Source organism: Nematostella vectensis, chromosome 8 (genome assembly GCF_932526225.1).
Source record: "Nematostella vectensis chromosome 8, jaNemVect1.1, whole genome shotgun sequence".
Classification (NCBI taxonomy): domain Eukaryota; kingdom Metazoa; phylum Cnidaria; class Anthozoa; order Actiniaria; family Edwardsiidae; genus Nematostella; species Nematostella vectensis.
Genome location: NC_064041.1, coordinates 9,885,647 through 9,904,921, shown reverse-complemented (window position 1 = coordinate 9,904,921; position 19,275 = coordinate 9,885,647). Strand labels below are relative to the sequence as shown.

Here is a 19,275-nt window from a genome sequence, read left to right as displayed (position 1 = left end):
TTCTGCCGTTAAAAAGAGAGAAAAAATTGTCATGGTCGATTCATCAACATAGCATAGTGATGATGATGTTGATGGTGACGGTGATGGTGATGGTGATGATGATGATGACACACCCAACCAGATGATGCGAAGGGCTCGTTTCTGAACTGACTCAAGATAAATAGGGAGGTGAGCGTAGACAACGGAGGCATATTCAATTATGGACCGTCATAAGCTACAATACCTCCGTTGCTTAAGGTGTCCAGCTTTAAGACTGGAAATTATAAAATTCTCCATTTTTGGCGCTCTTGGTGTGGGAGGTCACAAAGGTTTTTATATAGCAAAAAGAATCAGCATATATTCGCATCGTTTCTTTTTGCCCAATTTGTTAGGTGAGTTAGAGACTGCACGTTTGCAGGTTAATCTGGTTTGATTATGTATAATGTGACCACATAAGTAACATATACTAGGTACCTTCCTCTTTTCCAGAGGAACAAAGCTTGATGTACGTAAAAATCTCTTTTTTCAGCTCATCAAACATTTCGAGTTCCCTCATCCGCTGTTCCAGTTTTTCTTTAACATTTTCAACAGGCACAGTGGAAATCGTGTCATCAATTTTAGATACAGAGTAGCAGAGCTGGATGAAGTCGTCTATGTTTTTCTGGAGCAACTTCAGTGTTTTGACTTGGACTGATCCATCGTCGACACTTTTCTGCGTACATGCAATCACGAGAACGGCGTTCTCGACGATTGCACAAGCTCTGACAGATAACATGCTTTTTCCTGCAGAGGAACCTGTCAATGAAAAGAAAGACGCTGGTGTCGGATTGGTTTAGTGTTATAGCTAAAACATTCGAAAAGCAACAGGTTGGCAGAAAAATATGCCATAACGCAAAACAATCTAGGGTTCTTACTATAGAAACTGAGGAATCCATTCCACGGTTTCCATGTCAAGAGATGTCGAAGAGTCTGGAACTCTGGAACGCTAGTCTTTCCTTCTATGACTTTATCCCATGCACCAACGAGCATGCGAGAGAGAAGCTCGCGCGCTTTTAATTCCTGATGGTTTCCTCCAGTGCTTGTCCTGTGAAGCTCGGTAAATGATTTACTAACATCCGCACCTCTCTAAGATAGGCATATGCCAGTCATTAATATTACTATTAGTATTACAAGTTAAAAAAATCGAGGTCTACAATCAGGACCTCCTCATACCTCGATAATGCGTTCAACAGCTTCGAAAGCAGCCTTCGTTACAGCCTCGATGATAGCTGGATCAGTTTCCTCTGTTAGATTGTTGCAAAACAGCTTAAGAGTTTCCTCTTCGCTAAGCTAGAAAGAACAAACACCATTCATAATATCTGATGAAGCAATTCTTAAAACTTCGGTCGTATAGTTATTCTCCAGGAAAGTTTAAGTGAACAAAAAGGATTTTCAAACCTTTTTCAGTCTTCCGTTGAAGATGGCGAGCAACCCGCCTTGCCAATAACACTCGTTCTCACCCTTGAACGCGGCACCAAGAAGATTGCTCCAGGTCTAAGCATAACATATAATAATCGAATTACAATTAAGCGTCAATATAAATAATCTGAGCAGATTAATCTCTATACAATTATAAGCGTTACGTCTGTCGGGCAAACGTTTTTGCGGTTGACGTCATCAACCTGCACAAGCTTTTGAACGAGAATTCTTGCAGGCGCCATTATCAAAAACACATAACCAACCCTGAAAAGTATTCTAAAACCAGCCACCTGTGCTAGATATATATGCATATCGACAAACTTGGAGATAAGGACATGAAGCTCTTCTGAAGGCGGTTTTTAGTGAAAAGAAACATACAACGTTTGGGGAAGATTAATGGCTCCAGAATCGAATCGTGTTTTGAGAAGTGTTGCTGAGAAAGCAATTTAAGCCTGGAATATGATATGCTTAGAAAGATATATTCAAGTACTTTATTTTTGGCCATCTGAGATGTGTTTGATAATACACATGATGATCTAGATTCAGTTGCTGGTGTTGAGAAAGATTAGTAAAGACGTATGAAGGCGGGAAACCGATCCGTGTTTTTGTTTTGACAAAGGAAGAGATCGCTTCGCAACCGAACTAAAAATCCTTAAGCTGAATAGGAGTTATGAAAAAGAAGTTATGCTAGCTAGGGATATACTCAAGAACTTGATCCTGGGACTTTTGAAATGTGTCTATCATAATTTGTTTGCCTGATTTGAAAAAGAAAAGCAAACACGTGAAACGTATTCCACAGCTAGACATCTAAGCTAAACCTTATGTATATTCGATGAATTTGATTCCATAAGCTTTTTAAATTACGAATTAAGCTGTTGAAATGTTGTATATAAACACTTAAAGTGATTACATTACAAATATTTCAACTAATTATAGCGTTATTTGTGTTTTTGCTTTTAAACATTGATTATGATGGATACTGCATAAAGTGAATACAAAAATACATAGTATTTTATATATAAAGTCTTTTTGGGAAAAGAAACTATTGTAAGGTACAATTGTTATCGTCACAAGGTGACGGGTTCTGTTCTGGTACTAATTAAATGACAAAACGATATGCCCTAGCAGCGGGCAATAACCACCTTGATCTCCGATGTTCTTCGCGAATCAGTTGAAGCCATTTTCTCCAAGAACCATTTCAGAACTGCCTCATTTATGCATTTGATTGCCTCGTCAATCAGTATCGTCTTTCTTTCTTTGGTATTTTCGCATGTTCCAATCTCCGTTGTCTCGATGCATACAGAAAAAAGGTTAACAGCGTCCATGTGGATGGCGTTATGGAGATCATGCTTATCCAAGAGGGCAGCGAGAAGCTTTAGAGCTGAGCAAGCAGTGATCTCTGATGCGGAACTTCTTCTGAGATTTTTAAAAAGTGAGAAAAATTAAGTTTGCTGTCACATAAAAAAGCAGTGGCATGCATTCAATAAAGAACTCTTTAATTGTGATAATTATATAAGCAATCGAATAAAGGGAAATACGCAACTAAGTGAAAAGATATGATATTTGCTATATCAAAACATATCAGTCTAACGGTAAAAATTGAAATAAGCGTAAACGTTTATGAGTTTGATTCTATTTATAAACAGTAATGTGTACAATAGAAGCAATGACTGTTAACAGGTAGTGTAATATCATCCTATTTTAATAGCTGGGCAGCTTACTGGTGATATGAAATTATCACTCACGTTTCGGAGGAAACCCTTGTATATAAATTTATGAGGCATTTTTGTATCAGCTCGTCCTGTAAAAGAATACAAGGTAAGGGCAAATGCGGTTACAAATACATAATGTCCATTGTTTCTTACAATAGTTTGTCTTTTTACACCCACCCAAACCTTTTTATTGGGTGAAACATTTGGATAGTGTAATGCCTGGTGCACACTAGTGACATAACGACATGGGCGCGCGCACTCTCATCTTCGTATGTTCAAGCAGGGAAGTGCACTTCCCTGGTTCAAGTGTGAATGGTTTGACATTTTGACATAAGCCCGACATAACGACATGGACATAACGACATAAGAGAAAAAAAAATTTATGTTATTATGTCCATGTTATGTCGGGCTAAGCTGAGTGCGGGCGCCCATGTTATGTCACTAGTGTGCACAACCTATAAGTCCTAAAAAAGAACGTGGCGGAGGCGGCCTTTGATTAAAATAAGTCGAGATTCCAACGTACCAGAGGCTTATTGCATCAGTAGTTTCTTTTGAGACAAACACAATCTGGATAATCAAAGCCTTTTATTACCTTGTTGTAAAGAGTTCGTGTCTTACTGATACCAGCTGCCAAAGCAGAGCAAACTTCGTGGATTGGAAATTTCTGACTTTTGGAGACCAATAACCATTGGCTCTCTTCTTTAACCATTGAGCATATGACCAGTCGGCGTAACAATGGGTCGATAACAATCAATTGAAGTAAAACTTTGCGTAGGCCATCCGACACTCTAAAGTATGGAGAAGCATAAATATTTTATAGGGCTCGAAAAACGGTTAGCGAAGGCTTTGAGTTTCAGAATCAGGGCCGGTGGCAGGGGAAGGGTAGTTAAAAAATCATAAGGAAATGACCACTAGGGGGGGTGGCTATGCACGCAATATTTTCTGAACGTTGCTGTATCGTCCCTCCTCCCCCCCCCCAATATTTCGAGGCCTGCTCCAGCTTTGGGAATCGGCCAAAGCTGTTAAAAGAACGCATTAGCAGAAGAATGGCGCCAATAATTGTTTGTAAAATGCATGTTTGTATTACTTTGTAGCTACGTTAAATTTTCTCACTTTGTTGAGTTGATGGTCGGGATGCCTTTAGAGCAGCACCATTGTTCTTCGCTCTCGTAAAGACTTGGCTTCAATTCCTCAAATGGTTCACAGTCTTTTCGCAAGAGATGAACTATTGGGACTGCCAACAGCACTTCAGGCCACTCATAGCTGTGCGCCTGTGACGTGCATTTACAGATGTACAGCACAGCCTCTGCTAGCTTGCTGCAATGGATCACAAGACAATAGATTATTGGATATAACAATCATTGAGAGTAGATACATTTTTCTCTAAGAGATTGTAGATGTGATACTGGTTCTACGGGCTGTGTAATCTGCAGCGCATCTTATTTCTTATGGCCCACGCTTAGGGTTGAGACCTTTTCAATACATCAGCAGAAGTATTGGTCTTAAGATGACTAAATAAAGTTTCAGTAAGGATTCTTCAGGCTAGCTTCCGACTACTCTCTAATGATTGATTGCTCAGAATAAAGTGAACAACGGAAAACTGGGAGCCAAAAAAGTATTAACTGTACAAAATTAAATGTTTCTTTTTTTAAGTACCTCCATATCTCTTCTGGTAGCTCCTTGTCTATCTCGTCAAAGTCACAGCCTCTTGGGCCATCAGGTAGAACCACCAAACCGTGAATGAGCTCAGTAAGCGTTGCCTTATCAAACCTAACGTTGCATTTGTGTGCAACAAGTGTAATTCCGAGGCTTGACACAAGGCGCTCCACACGCTTCGCTTTACTGCCTTCATCGATACTGATGTTTGACTGGATCTTCTGAGTGAGGAAGCCAAGGAGTACCTACAGTACACACGTCAAAGATCAGTCAAACGATTTTCAAATCTTAGTTGGAAACCCTGATCGATAATTTTATGGTAAAAGCTATACGTTAAATGGCTTAACGTTTTCTTGTGGTGAAGGTATACCTTTGATAAGTCAAATCCATACTGTATTCTCCATTGAGTTTGGCCACATAAATCCACAAACATCCCCGACAGACATCGTTGAATTTGAAAAATCTGACGGAGTGCTTCAGTGAAAGTGATATTTATCACATTGTGTTTCTCGTTATCTGGAACGAAGCCTTTCCATCGTGGAAGGAAAGCAAGGGCGGCGCACTGTTTGTTCTTTTCATGGTCGTCATTGAATATATAGGATTTTATAGTGCCCAAAATGCTTTTAGGCAGATAAATAACTCCATCGTACTGGTTCCAAGTATCTGTAAAAGAAGATAAAAAAGAATAGTAAATACACACACCCAGTCCACTGATTCATACTTCAATAACTCTTACCATTCTTTGACAAGTTGGTGTCAACACTCAACTGACGATTCATGATCCTCGTGGTATCATTTTCCAGCAGCTCCCAAATAACTTCACCAGTCACTCCATTCATGAACACGTACTTGTAAGGGGTTCCTTTACAAACGCAGTGTGGGACGTCAATCTTGCTATTAACTAAAAGGAACTTGTCCTCGAACTTTCTGCAAATTAAACGTACATTTAGTCTTATACTATGTTTTGGAATTTACAAGTTCCATACAGAGTGAGTGAATATACCTTGTAATGAGGCAGGGTAACGCAGTTGTCCAACCTCCAAGCACTGGGCTGCCAAATACTATATGCACAGAGTCTTTATCTGGGTTAAAGCCGATCTTTGTGGATAGCATGGCATGGAACACGACAGTAACACAATCCTCTTCGAAATGGAAGGAATCCTTTAATTCAAGACCTTTGTGTTGCTTTTCTGTCTTTTCTTTATCTGGCATGGCATTATTCGGTTTTGTTTCTTTTGCTTTTGCTTCTGGATTATTTTCTGGCAAAATGTCACTTGAACTGAAAAAAATCAACAGCAACTCACACCTTAGTAGCCATCATTACAGACTTTAACAAACTTAAAACTTAAGATGCAGAATTGTAATCACTTTTTAAAAACTGATTAGCTTAAACGATTAGTTAGACATAATTCAGACACCATGTATCTGGAATTTGGCCTCTACTCTCTTCATGACACTCAAACACTTGTGAGTGTAACTGTAAGTGTAAGTAAGGTATAACACTGAAATCGGATCGGTAGCGATAAAAGGTAAAGGGCGTTTAAACTAGGGAACGTTACACAAAATATATCCACAGGGGAGAGTGTGTTACAAACTTATTTAATTACATTGTGTCATCTCCAACCACATTGGTCCTTGTCGCTTCCTTTTTTCTCTGCTCTTTCTCCTTCTTTTTCTCAAGTTTTGCCTTCTTCTTCTGCGCTCTTGTCATCGGAATTCGCCCCCATACAGACACTTTCTTGTCTTGTAATTCCTTATCTCTTTTTTTCTCACACTGCTTCTTGTCTGATTCATCATCCTCACTGCCATCCATCATCTAAATGAGAAACATAACATAACATGGCAACTATAATGAGCTAAGAAAATTATGGATACATTCATATATAGGGATCAAAATCAGGATTAGAGTTAGCTAACCTCAGCCTCTTCGTCTGCGATTGGTGCAGACGAGCCACTTAATCCAGGTGCCTTCTCCTTATCAAGACATTCTCCAGTCTCTTTCTTATTCTTCTGCAAAGGGTGGCCATTTGCATCTCTTATTGCATGAGTTCCGCATTCACGTTTTTCTCCTTCAACCTCTGATTGGGTTTCTTCTGTGCTTATTTTTTCACTCTCTGTTCCAGTAACTTCCATCTGTTTGTTGTCTCTTTTATGTTCTCCGACATCTTCATGACTTCCAACTACACTTCCTTCTTTAATAGTCTGCTGATTAGAAGAATCATTCGGTATAATTCTTGCCTCACCATCAATAGGTTTGCCTGGAGTTTGCTGAGTGTGGAGATCACACTTTCTGGTGGGAAACTTCTGCAACTTTTCTCCAACATGTTTATCCTGTTGATTTCTAGGTGTGGTGCTTCCTGTGTGATGCACAGAAGATGTGTACTTAATACCATTGCCAGAAGAATGTCTAATTGTTGGATGATGTGGTGTGGGGTTCTCTGGAACATATCCAGGTGGAGTCTTGATGTCTCGTCCAACTACAACGACACTACCAACTGTGGCACAGCCAGAAGTTGCTTGATGAATTTGGACAAAGGATTTTTTTGAGAGGTGTTTCTCAGGTGCTTTGAGTCCATCCTCCTTCTGACTGGACTCAGCAACACCAACACAAATGGATTCAATCACATCTTTCTCACCAGTATTACTATCGAATTCTCTTATTTCTTTATCATGTTCAGTAGGAACCTTCTGAGAGACTTCACCATGGTTCTCTTGAATCTTCTCATGAATAAAGACCTTGGGACCATGCTCGTCGGCAACCACATGGTCATGTGACGTCAAAGCCTCTTCTTTCAAGCTACCCTCTTTCAGTCTTTGAGCTTCAATGTTTCCAGTGCAAGGCAACACCTCTGCAGAACTCTGCCCTATTTCTGCCAGATGCTGAGATTCTGGTGACAAAGGATGCAATGAAGAATTGTTGTAGCCGTGTGAGGAAACTCCAAGAAGGGCAGGTTTGATGGGTGTTGGGGTCTGTAATTCAGCGGTTTTGGTTACAGTCACATGTACAGTTACATGCGATGATTGGGTAGACTGGCTAGGGGTTGGACTGTCTGGGGCCAGGTGCATGCCGGGCCTCAGTTGCTATATGAATAAAAAGAGAATAAATCTGAAAGGAAATGATGATGGCCATCTTATATCTTATGCTTATTTCCATTTTACCCCTCCCCTCATTCGTGGAGTGAAATATAAGATAGTCACTAAATACACCTACAGCCATCAGGGTTGTAGCAGGGAAGCAGAGATCCCCTACACAGAGAGATAGAGAATGAAATGGAGACTGCCCCCTTCACCCCACCCTATCACCACCCCCTAGTTCATACAACGACTAAGGCTTTTGGTTACATCCATGTTCTTGTAAAACTCTGTGAGCCCTTCCTATTTTTCATCATAACCTGCCAACACCTTTAAACCCCCCCCCCACCACCACATTGGGCAGCCAAAAAAAGTTGTACGAATGTGAAAAACACCAGCATGTTCACAGATTTACATTAAAACAAGAGGAGAGCCGTATAAAATAAAGTGCTGCTAACTTTTCTAAAATCAGCAAATCCCATACTCATACCCATACTCATAAACATACAACTAGATACAAATGTTTGATACAATGAAACTTTTACCATATTTACTCATGTTTATATAATACACACTTTTCTGACGCGAAAATTACCTCCAAGATCGGGGTGCTTATTACATATGAAACTTCTTGTTTGAGAGGTCAAATTTGCATAATGGCTACACCCAAAGTACCCCTTCCCCTGCTATGGTTCTATAAATGGACAGGGGGAGAGGGGTGGGCAATCAGATTGCTTGCATGATAGTATGTGGTAAATATGGAAGAATTTGGGTGAAAAAGAGTTTATGACAAGGGTTTCTGGGCACCACCCTCTAGGGATGTCTTGAATTCCATCTCCCCAACACACACACACTTTTAGGCTAGCTCCACTGCACCAGTGTGGTCTCTATAATGGTATTCAGGGGCATGTTAGAGAATAATACAGGGTGTGCTACAACTGTAACCTGCCGACCTTTTAATGGTTTGAAAATGATTTTCTTACACCCTAAGTAATTCATGAACTCCAGTAAATAGTTAATTAGACCCATGTAGACCCAAATACACAGAAAACTCATTAATCGATCACCTATCATAAATCAAGTTACTTCCCCTCTAGCACTCAGTCAACGAAGTTATTGTCAAAGTCAAATAAAAGTGCAACATGTTTTAGGTGAGGCAATTATTTGGGAGAGGTGCTTACAAATATTTTTCTTTTAAGAGGAGGTACTTATTGGGGGGTGGCACTTATTTGAGGGGGGAGCTTATTGAAACAATTACGGTAGTCAATTTGGTCTATTTAATTGTCACCAATGTAATTTCTCATGTATGCAAATGAGCATGGTTGCTGGTATTCCTCTTGTTATATAAAATGTAAATAATTTGAATTACGAAATTATGAAAATACAAACACATGTAGCCTATATCAATCTGAGGTGAGCTTTTAAATACGCTAGGTAAATTAAATCAAGAAAATGCTGGTTTCATGCTTGAGCGAGCGCTATGAATATGCAGGCATCATGCAGAAGTGAATAGTATCAAATTGTTCTTGAAAGATTGTTTCAATACCATTTCTCATACCATAGCACCACCAAGAAAATGCAAGAATGATACAATAGCTGTTGAAATGAGTAAAATGATTTCATATTGCCCCATGTCTATAAAGCACTCAGTGAATTACATGAATACATGATCAGGGTATACCCCCAGACGCCCCTGCGAGCTGTTGTTGTAGAACTACGAACTGCTCACTTCCTACTTTCACTTTCTCTCTCCCAAAGAAACACCTTAAAAGTTCAGAAAAGAAGACATTTGAGCTACGAATTACTCTATGAAAACCCTCACACATACTATATGTCCTCTAGGTCGATTCTGTGAGCATAAACTCTAGAAAAATTATGTAGATTTATTGAGCTTGAGATCGCTACGATTGATTAAGCTCGCATTAAATAGGCAAAATACACCATCATCCTAAGAAACTGCATGGTCAGAGATTATTAGATATAAAACTTACTTTGCTTAGGGGAAAGCTGGTTGTTTGGGGACACTGTGGTAGAGACATCAGTTGATTTTGATTCTGATTTGCTGCATTGATCTTTGAGAGGAACGCCACACGCGGGACAATAGTCAACATCGGCTCCCGTTTCAAACAGAAGTTTCACCACGCTAGGGTTTTTACACTTGCGATTCGGGCATTTCATCTCAACGATTTTGTCTTCTGTAGATCAGCGTAAGCTTTTCATGTCTTTAGTGAAAAGCTCTACGCCCCAAATGGTAGCAATGACTCCTGTGAGCCGCTTCAAAATCTAGCGCATTTCCAAGAAATTGCAAAAAAAGCCCCTGCCGGAAATGACGTAATTGAATGCGCGCGCGCGTTCTGGAACGCAAAACAAAAGCCTCTGAAAAAATTTAGTGCGCTTTCTGGCTTGATTGAATAGTGATTTATCTTATAGGGTATGATTTCAGAATGCATGTCTGATGCAAATAAAAAAATCGGATAAACTAGTCTAAATTGCAGCAAACAGACCAAGAGTTCCTTAACACAGCCCTCGTAACGAGATAAAATGCAATCATTTTTTCAGTTTCCAGTCATTGTCTTCTTGTTAAATTTAGGAAGATAGCTTGTATTAGTATAGAATTTTAATGATTTTATCATTATTATTTTCGCTTCGCACAAATATTTTTTTTACTGTGGGGTGCCTGTGTGTATCACAACTGAGTTTTCAATATAGACTGGGACGAATCGAAGAGCATTGTGGGTGATTTCGAATGATCCGCCATTTTGTAACCATCACCAAAACTTCGTAGAATACGCTTCAAAGTTTTACTTCAATTTACCCAGCCTTATAGTATCTCAACGAAAAGCTGGGACAAGAAAAATATTTTGAATCTTTTTTAATTCCCTATTCCAGTGTCTAGAAGATGGAAGCGGAGGATTTTGAGTCGAAACAACCGACTAAAAAACAAAACACGTTACCGTTATGGGGCAGCGAAAGGACGATGAACATGAACAACATGATTCTTACTAACATTTTACAATCTCCTTACTTCAAGAACGAATTATACCAGCTAAAAACATATCATGAGGTAGTCGATGAGATTTATTATAAGGTGAGGAAAGGTTGTTGAACAATACTGCCGGGTATTTTGTTTATTCTGTTTTTCTAGAAATGATTTCTCGTCTGGAGGTCTTCCTTTCACTGGATTTTTCTCCAAATTCGATTAACAGGTTTTTATCTAACTGGTGGGAATACCAGGAATCTATGTGAATCCAGGAAAAGATGGTATCGATATCGTTAGATGCTTTGTGTTTTGCTTGAATAGCTGGAAATAACATGGGAATATATATGATTACTTACATGTTTAATTTCTATAAGAGACCAAAACCAAAGCATTTGACTGTTAACTTCCTTGGTACATTGACGGCAATGGAGAGAAATATTCTGGTGGAATTTGTCTTCCTTATTCTTCACAGGTCGACCATCTGGAACCTTGGGAGAAAGGGAGTCGCAAGACATCAGGCCAAGTGGGCATGTGTGGCGGGGTAAGTAAAAGATTAACCAGGTCTTTGTTTACGTAAAGGATCCAGTAGGCATACAACAAGCATCCAATGACAGTTGAATTTTGATATATTGTAAAATGCATTTTATGTATCTCAGTTACATGGGTGTCATTATTTCACTTTTTAAGCAGTGGCCTGACAGGGATGCAATATTGAAATACTGTACTTTTGTCTGCCATGAGACCAGTTCATCAATATATAGATGAATCATGCCTGTTTATAAGGGCTGATGTCAGGAGACATGATGCCCTAGCTCCGAAAGAGGTAGTTACCAGGCGCGTACCCAGGATTGGCTGACGAGGGGTGCGCAGTCATAGGTATCATATTGAAAAAGCATAGTATTTAAAGATTTCTTAATAAGAAACCCCCTGTGTACGTGCCTGGTTACTTGCTTAGTTTGGCCATCTAACACTTGATTAAGATAATAAACAGCAGCAGGAAATGCTTTCTGCACTCTTTAGTTGGCTATATATAGTTCTACTAACTTTCAGACGATTTTTTTAGGTACAACCAACGATTTTATATTCCTTCTAGATCAGGCTCATTGTCTTTTTCCGTGTGTGGTGTAGGTGCGGGGTGTTGGTGCTGGCGGCATTGTCTCTACTGCATACTGCCTCCTATACAAGCTTTTCACCCTCCGTCTGACCAGGAAACAGTTAAATGGCTTGCTAACGCATACAGACTCTCCATATATTCGGGCTTTGGGATTCATGTACATCAGGTGTGTATGCAGTTCCTTGAAATAATGAAATGATCTGGGAATTTTTTTAACATTTTAAAAATCATCCTGAATATATGGGAGTGCTTTATCAAAATCAATTTAATTCAATGACAAATTTAGTTGCATACATGCATTTTAACTTTCTTGTCAAATTTTAATTTCTGAAATCCTGTGATGAATCCAGCAGTTCCAATAACTAAAAAAAGAAATAATCTGAAAATAGGGAGAGGGTCATACTATGTAAGCTTACCCCTAATGTTTGTAGATCTGCCCTTGGACTTAACAATGCCAGTAGACGTAAAGTTGCACTCCTAAGACATACAGTATTTGGCAACAACATGCCTGCAACATACAATGAATAATTGATGCCTCCCTCCTTCTGCCAAATGTTTTCCAGCTATGATTTTGATCACTTGAATGACAGCTCGAATTTTCCGGTATTAAGTGCGCACGTGCCACAGTTGTACAAGAAAACACAGCAAAAGGCGCGCGTTTTTTACTTAAAATCGCTTTGACAGAAAAATGAAGTCGGTTACCCCCATTTTTTATTTGCTCAAATAGTTAAATATATATGGGAAAATGATATACTGAAAAAAGAAAAAAAGTTGGGTTGTAGAAGTTTTGTTATTTCTCTTAAAAGCCGTAAAAATACTTCAAAATGGCGCTTTTTAACGTATTAATGGTGGCGAAAACAATGTCTTTTAGTGCGATCTCTTAAAATGTGATTTGTTTTGAACATTAGCTATTATGGGTTATTGTTTAGGAGGTCTGATTTTGGCAGCTCTACAAACAGAACTTAATTTTCTAAAGACTATAGGCAATCTTTTTGAAAACTAAGAGTAGGGATTTTTCCTTGCGCAATCAGTAAAAACGCGTCAACTCTACGCCCCTCTGTTGTGAAAACGAGTTCGGTACCCCCATTTTTTTGTTACATTTTTTGAAAGCCCTGAACTTCAATATTGTTTATGCCAAGTTTTAAAAAAAAATTCTGGGTTGTAGAACTATTTCAAGGGAATTACCTTAAGTGTGCATGCTATATCATTTGTTATTATGAGTTCACCCACAAATAAATAAACCTGTTCACATCACCTGGGACTTCCCTGTCTTGTTGTTGTTTCAGATATTGCCAGCCACCAGCAGACCTGTGGGAATGGTATGAGCCGTACCTAGAAGATGAGGAGGTGAGTCAAGTATTTCTGCATTAAAATACTTAATCTTCTGTTTTGCTAGCAGCTCCAGGCAGTGTTTTCCTCATGTGAGCCCCTTCACTCTCTTGGTGGAGTATTTCTTCAGCAACACTGCTCCAGGTTTATTATTATTACGTCAGTGCTCCTGAATAATAGAAGAATGTCTCTTATGCGGCATAATACTCTATAAAATTTTAATCTGGTCAAACTGTTTAAGACAAGTTCCAACAGAATAGCAGTAATGTATCATTTGGCATAAACAATCTTGTTTCAGAAGTTTAAGCCCTGCTGGTTTGGTTTTGGTGTCTTTTAGAGCAAAACGTAGTGTTTATAGTTAAACATCTTTATTGGAAGCTGTTAATTTTAATTCTCCAAGACACACTGTTTTTCTCAATGTCAATTTCAACTCTATAGCATTCCCTTTATAATTTCACAATCGTTTGAAAAATGTTTTCCAAGGCAGTTAAAACAGTATCGAGTTAATTTCAATTATTTTGGTACACTATTTTGGCAGTGGACTACTTGAAGGTCAAATGAATTCCTCTACACTCACTGTTTGATTATTAAATTACATACATATTTTGAGTGAGTGAAGTTAAATCAGAACACTAATATGGTCAATAAGTGTCGAATACGTTTGTGTCAAATTTGGAATATATAAAGACATTTCAATCAGACATAAGATCTTTCTCTCTTGAATTCCGCTTACTACAACCCAAACCTCCCTCAAAGTGAATTAAAGTGCCATAGACCCAACCTTTTCTTTGGAGCTGAAGTGTATTTCATCCCCTTTGAGAACACTGCCATGAGATCATTTCATGCAGTACTATTTGTGGTAGTTGTTTGCAAAATTCTGTTCACCTGGACTAGAAACAGTGGTGAGTACCATTCAAGGAAGTGGGGCTGGGTTGCAAGCTGTAAACAATCAGACAAAATCCCCTTATTGTACAGTAGAAGAAGCAGTTCATCATCTGATAAATTGTTGGATTTTTCTGTGGTAAACAAAAAACCTTGACAGAACTTTTACAGTGCAGTAAGGATATTAAAGAAAGACTACAGAGTTTTAAAAAAGAGTTTCTGGAAAACATGTGCTTTTGCTTTAATTGACTACTCCAACCTGTCACCAGATTGTCTATTATTTGCAAGCGATGCCTCTCTTGTTTTACTTCATTCTTGCTTCAGCGAGTTTGTTACAGTCTGCAGCCTGGTACCCAGGAACTGCGTTGTGATTTCCCATAAAGCCATGCGTGCATGTGGGTGTTGACACCTTTATTGTGTTGTTCTAGGGTCAGTAGCACTGTTTAACGTCCATTGGATGTACCTTTTACTCACTGGCCCCCGCATCATCTTGTGCAAGAGGCTTTTGCTTCAGAAAATGAGGTTACTCTTAAGTAGAACTGATGGCCTTTTGCTACCATATCTCCACTTATAAACTTGTATTGTTGATATAATTTAGGTTATATGGAATCTTGCACGCACTGGTTTGAAAATGTTCCTAAAAAAGCAACTGTAAAATAAAACTACTGATCTTCTCTTTGAAACGTGGTTATTTAACAGTGCATTGATTTTACACAATTATTGGCACTATACCTATTCAAAGCTTTAGGTTATGTATGCTTTTTTGTATAATACAGAAATTTGGAATTATATTTAGGTTATTTGTAACATTTTCAAACCACTACAATGTTTGTGTCTCTTGGCAACTAGATTTAAGTTAAAAATTGGCTCTGTGGTAACATTAATACAACCACCAACACAAAATACTGTGTATGCATGTTTTGTATATCCCCATTTTTCATTATAAATCATAATTATTACAGCACTGATTTTCATGATCGATGGGATAAAATCTTTATACCAAATTTATCCCCAGATTTGTCCCTTACTTTATATCTAATTTTAATGGTAATTTTGCTATTGCATAGAGGTTTGGTGTACAAAGTCTGCAACACTGTGTATTTTGTGTTAATATGTAGCAACCAGGTTCTTATCTGCAGCTGTCTGTTCTGTTTCTCCAGGAAGTTGACCCTAAAGCAGGCACTGGGTGTACCATGACGATGGGACAGCTTGTACGCAGCTTCCTCTTGAAGTTAGAATGGTACGGCACCCTTTTCCCCCGCATTCCGGTCCCCATCCAGAAGGATCTGGAGAAAAAGCTGAAGGAGAAGAATCTCTGTGATGATCATAAGAAAAAGGCTGATGGGACGTGGGAGGCAACCCAAGAAAGGTACTTGTCATTGGGGGAGGGGGAGGCGGAGGGAAAAGCAAATTCGATCCATCAAGTCATTGATGGTCATTTGACAAACATAGCCAGGCAAGTTACTCATGTGCAACTAGTAAAATCATGAACACCCAAAATATGCATGGAATGTTTATTGTCTTCTTATGACTTGGCGATAATCTAGACACTGAGACTACAGTAGTTGAAACATGTTACAAGTCCGACAAACATTCGGAGCAAACATTCCATATGTATTTCCGATATTCACAGTTATACAGGTAGAGCTATAAACTGCTTTGAACATCACCAAAATAGGCTTAAATGAAGCCAACACATCACCACTATTGTCTTTTTTAGCCCAAACAGACGACCTGGAGCTGAAAACGGTCGAGAGAACACCGATCGGTCACGCAGAAGTGCGGAGAGTGACTCTAGACCCAAAAGGTCACGCAGCAGAAGCCGTGACCATTCCAGTCGGCGCAACAGCCGTGACAAGTCACGCGATCCGGACCGTGACAGACCACGTGACTCTGAACGTGACAGATATCGTGATATTGAGCGTGACAGACACCGTGACAGACGTCACAGTCGAGACCGAGATCGCAAACGCAGCCGTAGTCGCGACCGTAGAAAAAGCCGCAGTCGAAGTCGTGACAGGAGAAGAAGTAGAAGCCGGGAGCGAAGACGAGATGACAGAAAGAGGAGGTCACGTGAACGCAGTCCCAAGCGACGTAGTCGTGAGCGTGAAGAGTCTAGAAGCAGGCATCGCGGAAGGTCTAACAGTAGGTAGTTCACTAGTGTTTTTTACTACATATATATCTCTCGCAATAGAGAACTTATCGTTAATGTGTGGTGCTGTTACTAGCCATGACTAAGTAGGGTTACCATGCCATGGCCACATGGCTATCTAACCGTACCAGTGACATAGCCGTTATTAAACCACTTCCATTGATTGTTGTAACGCAATACGTTTTAGCAACTAGGACAGCGACGGTAGCAAACTATTCGAAAATTAAAACTGTCTGAAATATTTCGTCTGTTCTCCACTAAACCATGTTGTAAAAGCAGAAATTTTCACTATCTGTCGTGGACGGGGACTACCTGTTTTACAAAAAAAAGGTTCTAGGCTTATTTAAGTTTCACAGAAAGTTGAGGGTCGGATCTCCCCGAGTGTTGCTGTTGTCCTTGCTATTACTTCCTAATGACCGTACCGTGACCGTACCGTGACTATACTGTGACAACCACTGTAGTGACCGTACCGTGACCGTACCGTGACCGTACCGTGACTATACTGTGACTACCACTGTAGTGACCGTACCGTGACCGTACCGTGACCGTACCGTAACCGTACCGTGACCGTACCGTGACTATACTGTGACTACCACTGTAGTGACCGTACCGTGACTATACTGTGACTACCACTGTAGTGACCGTACCGTGACCGTACCGTGACTATACTGTGACTACCACTGTAGTGACCGTACCGTGACTATACTGTGACTACCACTGTAGTGACCGTACCGTGACCGTACCGTGACTATACTGTGACTACCACTGTAGTGACCCTACCGTGACCGTACCGTGACTATACTGTGACTACCACTGTAGTGACCGTACCGTGACCGTACCGTGACTATACTGTGACTACCACTATAGTGACCGTACCATCGCCGTTGTGTTCGTACCATGGCCGTACCATGTGCATATCATGAACGTACCATAACAGCGTGACCACAAAAACGTGAACATTGTAAGGTGTTTTCGAGTGATCACCCCAAGTGTTCAAAGGAGAGGTACATTTAACGATTCAACGGAACCAACTTTCAGAAAAAACTTAAAGGAACTTAGTCAGCTTTTATTTTTTCTTCGTATAGAGTGGTTTTCAAAAACCCGTAAAATACGTTTTAGTCCATTTAGTAATAATACACTGTAATCTCTTTGTTCTCTTTTGTTCTGTCTTGACTATTACACCTTAGCAATTACATTTTGTTGCACGGGATTTTGAAAACCACTCTAAGTTACATGCAAAATTGCAAAATCATTGGCATAATCAGGGAAGTTAAATTATGTCTTTAAAATGCCAGGATCGTAGATATGTATATGCCTGTTTACTGACTCTATAGCTGCTAAGTTGGCGAAATGGCTGACTTTGTTCAGCAGCTTTTTAACACTCCCTTGCTAAAGACACCTCTTTTCGTGTTATTCATTTTTGTGGTCATGCTGTAAGTCTCATATAGCGAGGGGAAAGCAGATAACATATTACCAACCTTCGTTGCTTTGTCTACGGAAGAACCTCATAGCCCACATCTCGTCGCGTTTGATTGGCTGTTAGCGAAGTTTAATGGTGCTATTTTTATCGAATGTACTTTGTAGTGAGCTTCTAGCTTTTACTATTTATATAGACATTTTGGCCTTTTTCCGATATAGTAGATGATAAAGGGACTGTACATTATTTAAGCCTGGAAGCAGTGGGCTTCAAATTCTGTAATTCTTATTTTCTGAAAATCTTACCAACCCTCCCCCCGAACCCCAGGTCTCCATTTTATGTATTTATCTCTAAAAGATTCACCCGTCTGTTTTTTTCTACTTAGTCTCCTCGCCCTTAAAAATGATATACGTTGCCTTACCCTTGAATATGGTACGCCTTTGTGTCTGAGTGGAGGTTTCTTGTCATGCCATAGTCACAGTGAATCCATTTGCGGTAGACCTTTACCTTAATAATGCTGTGTCTATGCACATTGTGTAAAGTAACCTTTTGTACACCGAATTACAGTAGATGAACCATTTTTAGAGATGTAGAGAGAGTAAAGATGATCATTCACTAGCATACTACCCTGAAACTGTAGAAGCTTTTTCCTCTACTTCAAAGACTTCTGTTGTAACGGGAAGTACTAGGTGCGTAGTTGGAGGTGGGGGGGGGGGGGGGTGGTAGAGGCATCCGATCTTCTGCTAATGCCTATCCCTATTGAAGATTTGCCAGTTTTTACGCCATTTGAAATGGTCTGCTCCCTCTTAGAAAATCGTCGCTACGCGCCTCGTACTAATTTGGTTTGTTAAAGTTTAAAGGCACAGTATTATTTTACTGTTATACGATCAGTATCTTGTATGAAAGGACATTGTAAATAAACAGATCATTTGCTTTGCTACTGTATTTCGTCGTAGAACTCATATAGTCAGTGCATTGGAGCAGCACTGAAAATGCGATCGACGCTACCGTGGCCAACATAACAATTTTTTTTTTAGCAAATCAGTAGAGTTGTTTTCAAAATCCCGTGTAAACGTCAAGCCAGAACAAAAGAGAACAAAGACATTACAATGTATTAGTACTAAATAAACTAAAAAGTGTTTCACTGGTTTTTGAAAAGCACTCTATGCGAGAAACCAATATTTCATAGTAACTACAATTTCGTCTCGCTCTCATGCACAATGAAGATTTCTTGTCCCGCTGATTGGCTGGTAATGTTCATGTCAATCAGAAAGTACTTTTTTTGCATCCTAATTGGCTAACTCTCTAAAATTGTCATGGTTACCATGACAGCTCGCGTCGCACTGTGACCAGTGCCGTGGAAGCTAAAATTCCCATAGGTTTGGCTTCCCCAGGTCTTTAACAGAGGGGTGTCCAAGTCTCTGTTACTTCGTTGGTGGGGAAACGGGAATTATAAAATACTCAGTAGCTATATGCCCGACAGTCGGGAAAGGTTCTCGATGGACTAAATGCCCTACAGTTTTC

General features: G+C 39.6%; 2 protein-coding genes across 8 annotated transcripts in view; one reads left to right on the top strand and one right to left on the bottom strand.

The window, feature by feature from the left end:
• The window catches only part of LOC5519403 (E3 ubiquitin-protein ligase rnf213-alpha-like), a 64,923-nt gene extending 54,742 nt beyond the window's left edge, over window positions 1-10,181 (bottom strand). For 4 of the 7 annotated variants that reach the window (XM_048731011.1, XM_048731014.1, XM_048731018.1 and 1 more), the window contains exons 1-15: window positions 9,869-10,130; window positions 6,723-7,886; window positions 6,413-6,621; window positions 5,809-6,084; window positions 5,542-5,732; window positions 5,176-5,468; window positions 4,806-5,050; window positions 4,263-4,466; window positions 3,742-3,937; window positions 3,183-3,238; window positions 2,580-2,853; window positions 1,417-1,512; window positions 1,192-1,308; window positions 894-1,104; window positions 454-774 (exon numbers count right to left, since the gene is read on the bottom strand). In XM_048731011.1, coding sequence (XP_048586968.1) covers window positions 454-774; window positions 894-1,104; window positions 1,192-1,308; window positions 1,417-1,512; window positions 2,580-2,853; window positions 3,183-3,238; window positions 3,742-3,937; window positions 4,263-4,466; window positions 4,806-5,050; window positions 5,176-5,468; window positions 5,542-5,732; window positions 5,809-6,084; window positions 6,413-6,621; window positions 6,723-7,886; window positions 9,869-9,988 — 3,973 coding nt within the window. In that variant the 5' untranslated portion in view covers window positions 9,989-10,130. Of the gene's footprint in view, window positions 1-453; window positions 775-893; window positions 1,105-1,191; window positions 1,309-1,416; window positions 1,513-2,579; window positions 2,854-3,182; window positions 3,239-3,741; window positions 3,938-4,262; window positions 4,467-4,805; window positions 5,051-5,175; window positions 5,469-5,541; window positions 5,733-5,808; window positions 6,085-6,412; window positions 6,622-6,722; window positions 7,912-9,868 lie in introns of all 7 variants that reach the window. The other 3 variants (XM_048731015.1, XM_048731013.1, XM_048731017.1) reach the window with 3 other exon arrangements.
• Window positions 10,182-10,610: 429 nt separating this feature from the next.
• LOC5519402 (pre-mRNA-splicing factor 38B) lies at window positions 10,611-18,689 on the top strand. Its single transcript, XM_032364182.2, has 6 exons — window positions 10,611-10,965; window positions 11,330-11,398; window positions 11,986-12,137; window positions 13,258-13,318; window positions 15,343-15,551; window positions 15,903-18,689. The coding sequence occupies exons 1-6, from the start codon at window positions 10,777-10,779 to the stop codon at window positions 16,333-16,335; spliced, it is 1,113 nt and encodes a 370-aa protein (XP_032220073.1). The 5' UTR covers window positions 10,611-10,776; the 3' UTR covers window positions 16,336-18,689.
• Window positions 18,690-19,275: the final 586 nt, after the last annotated feature.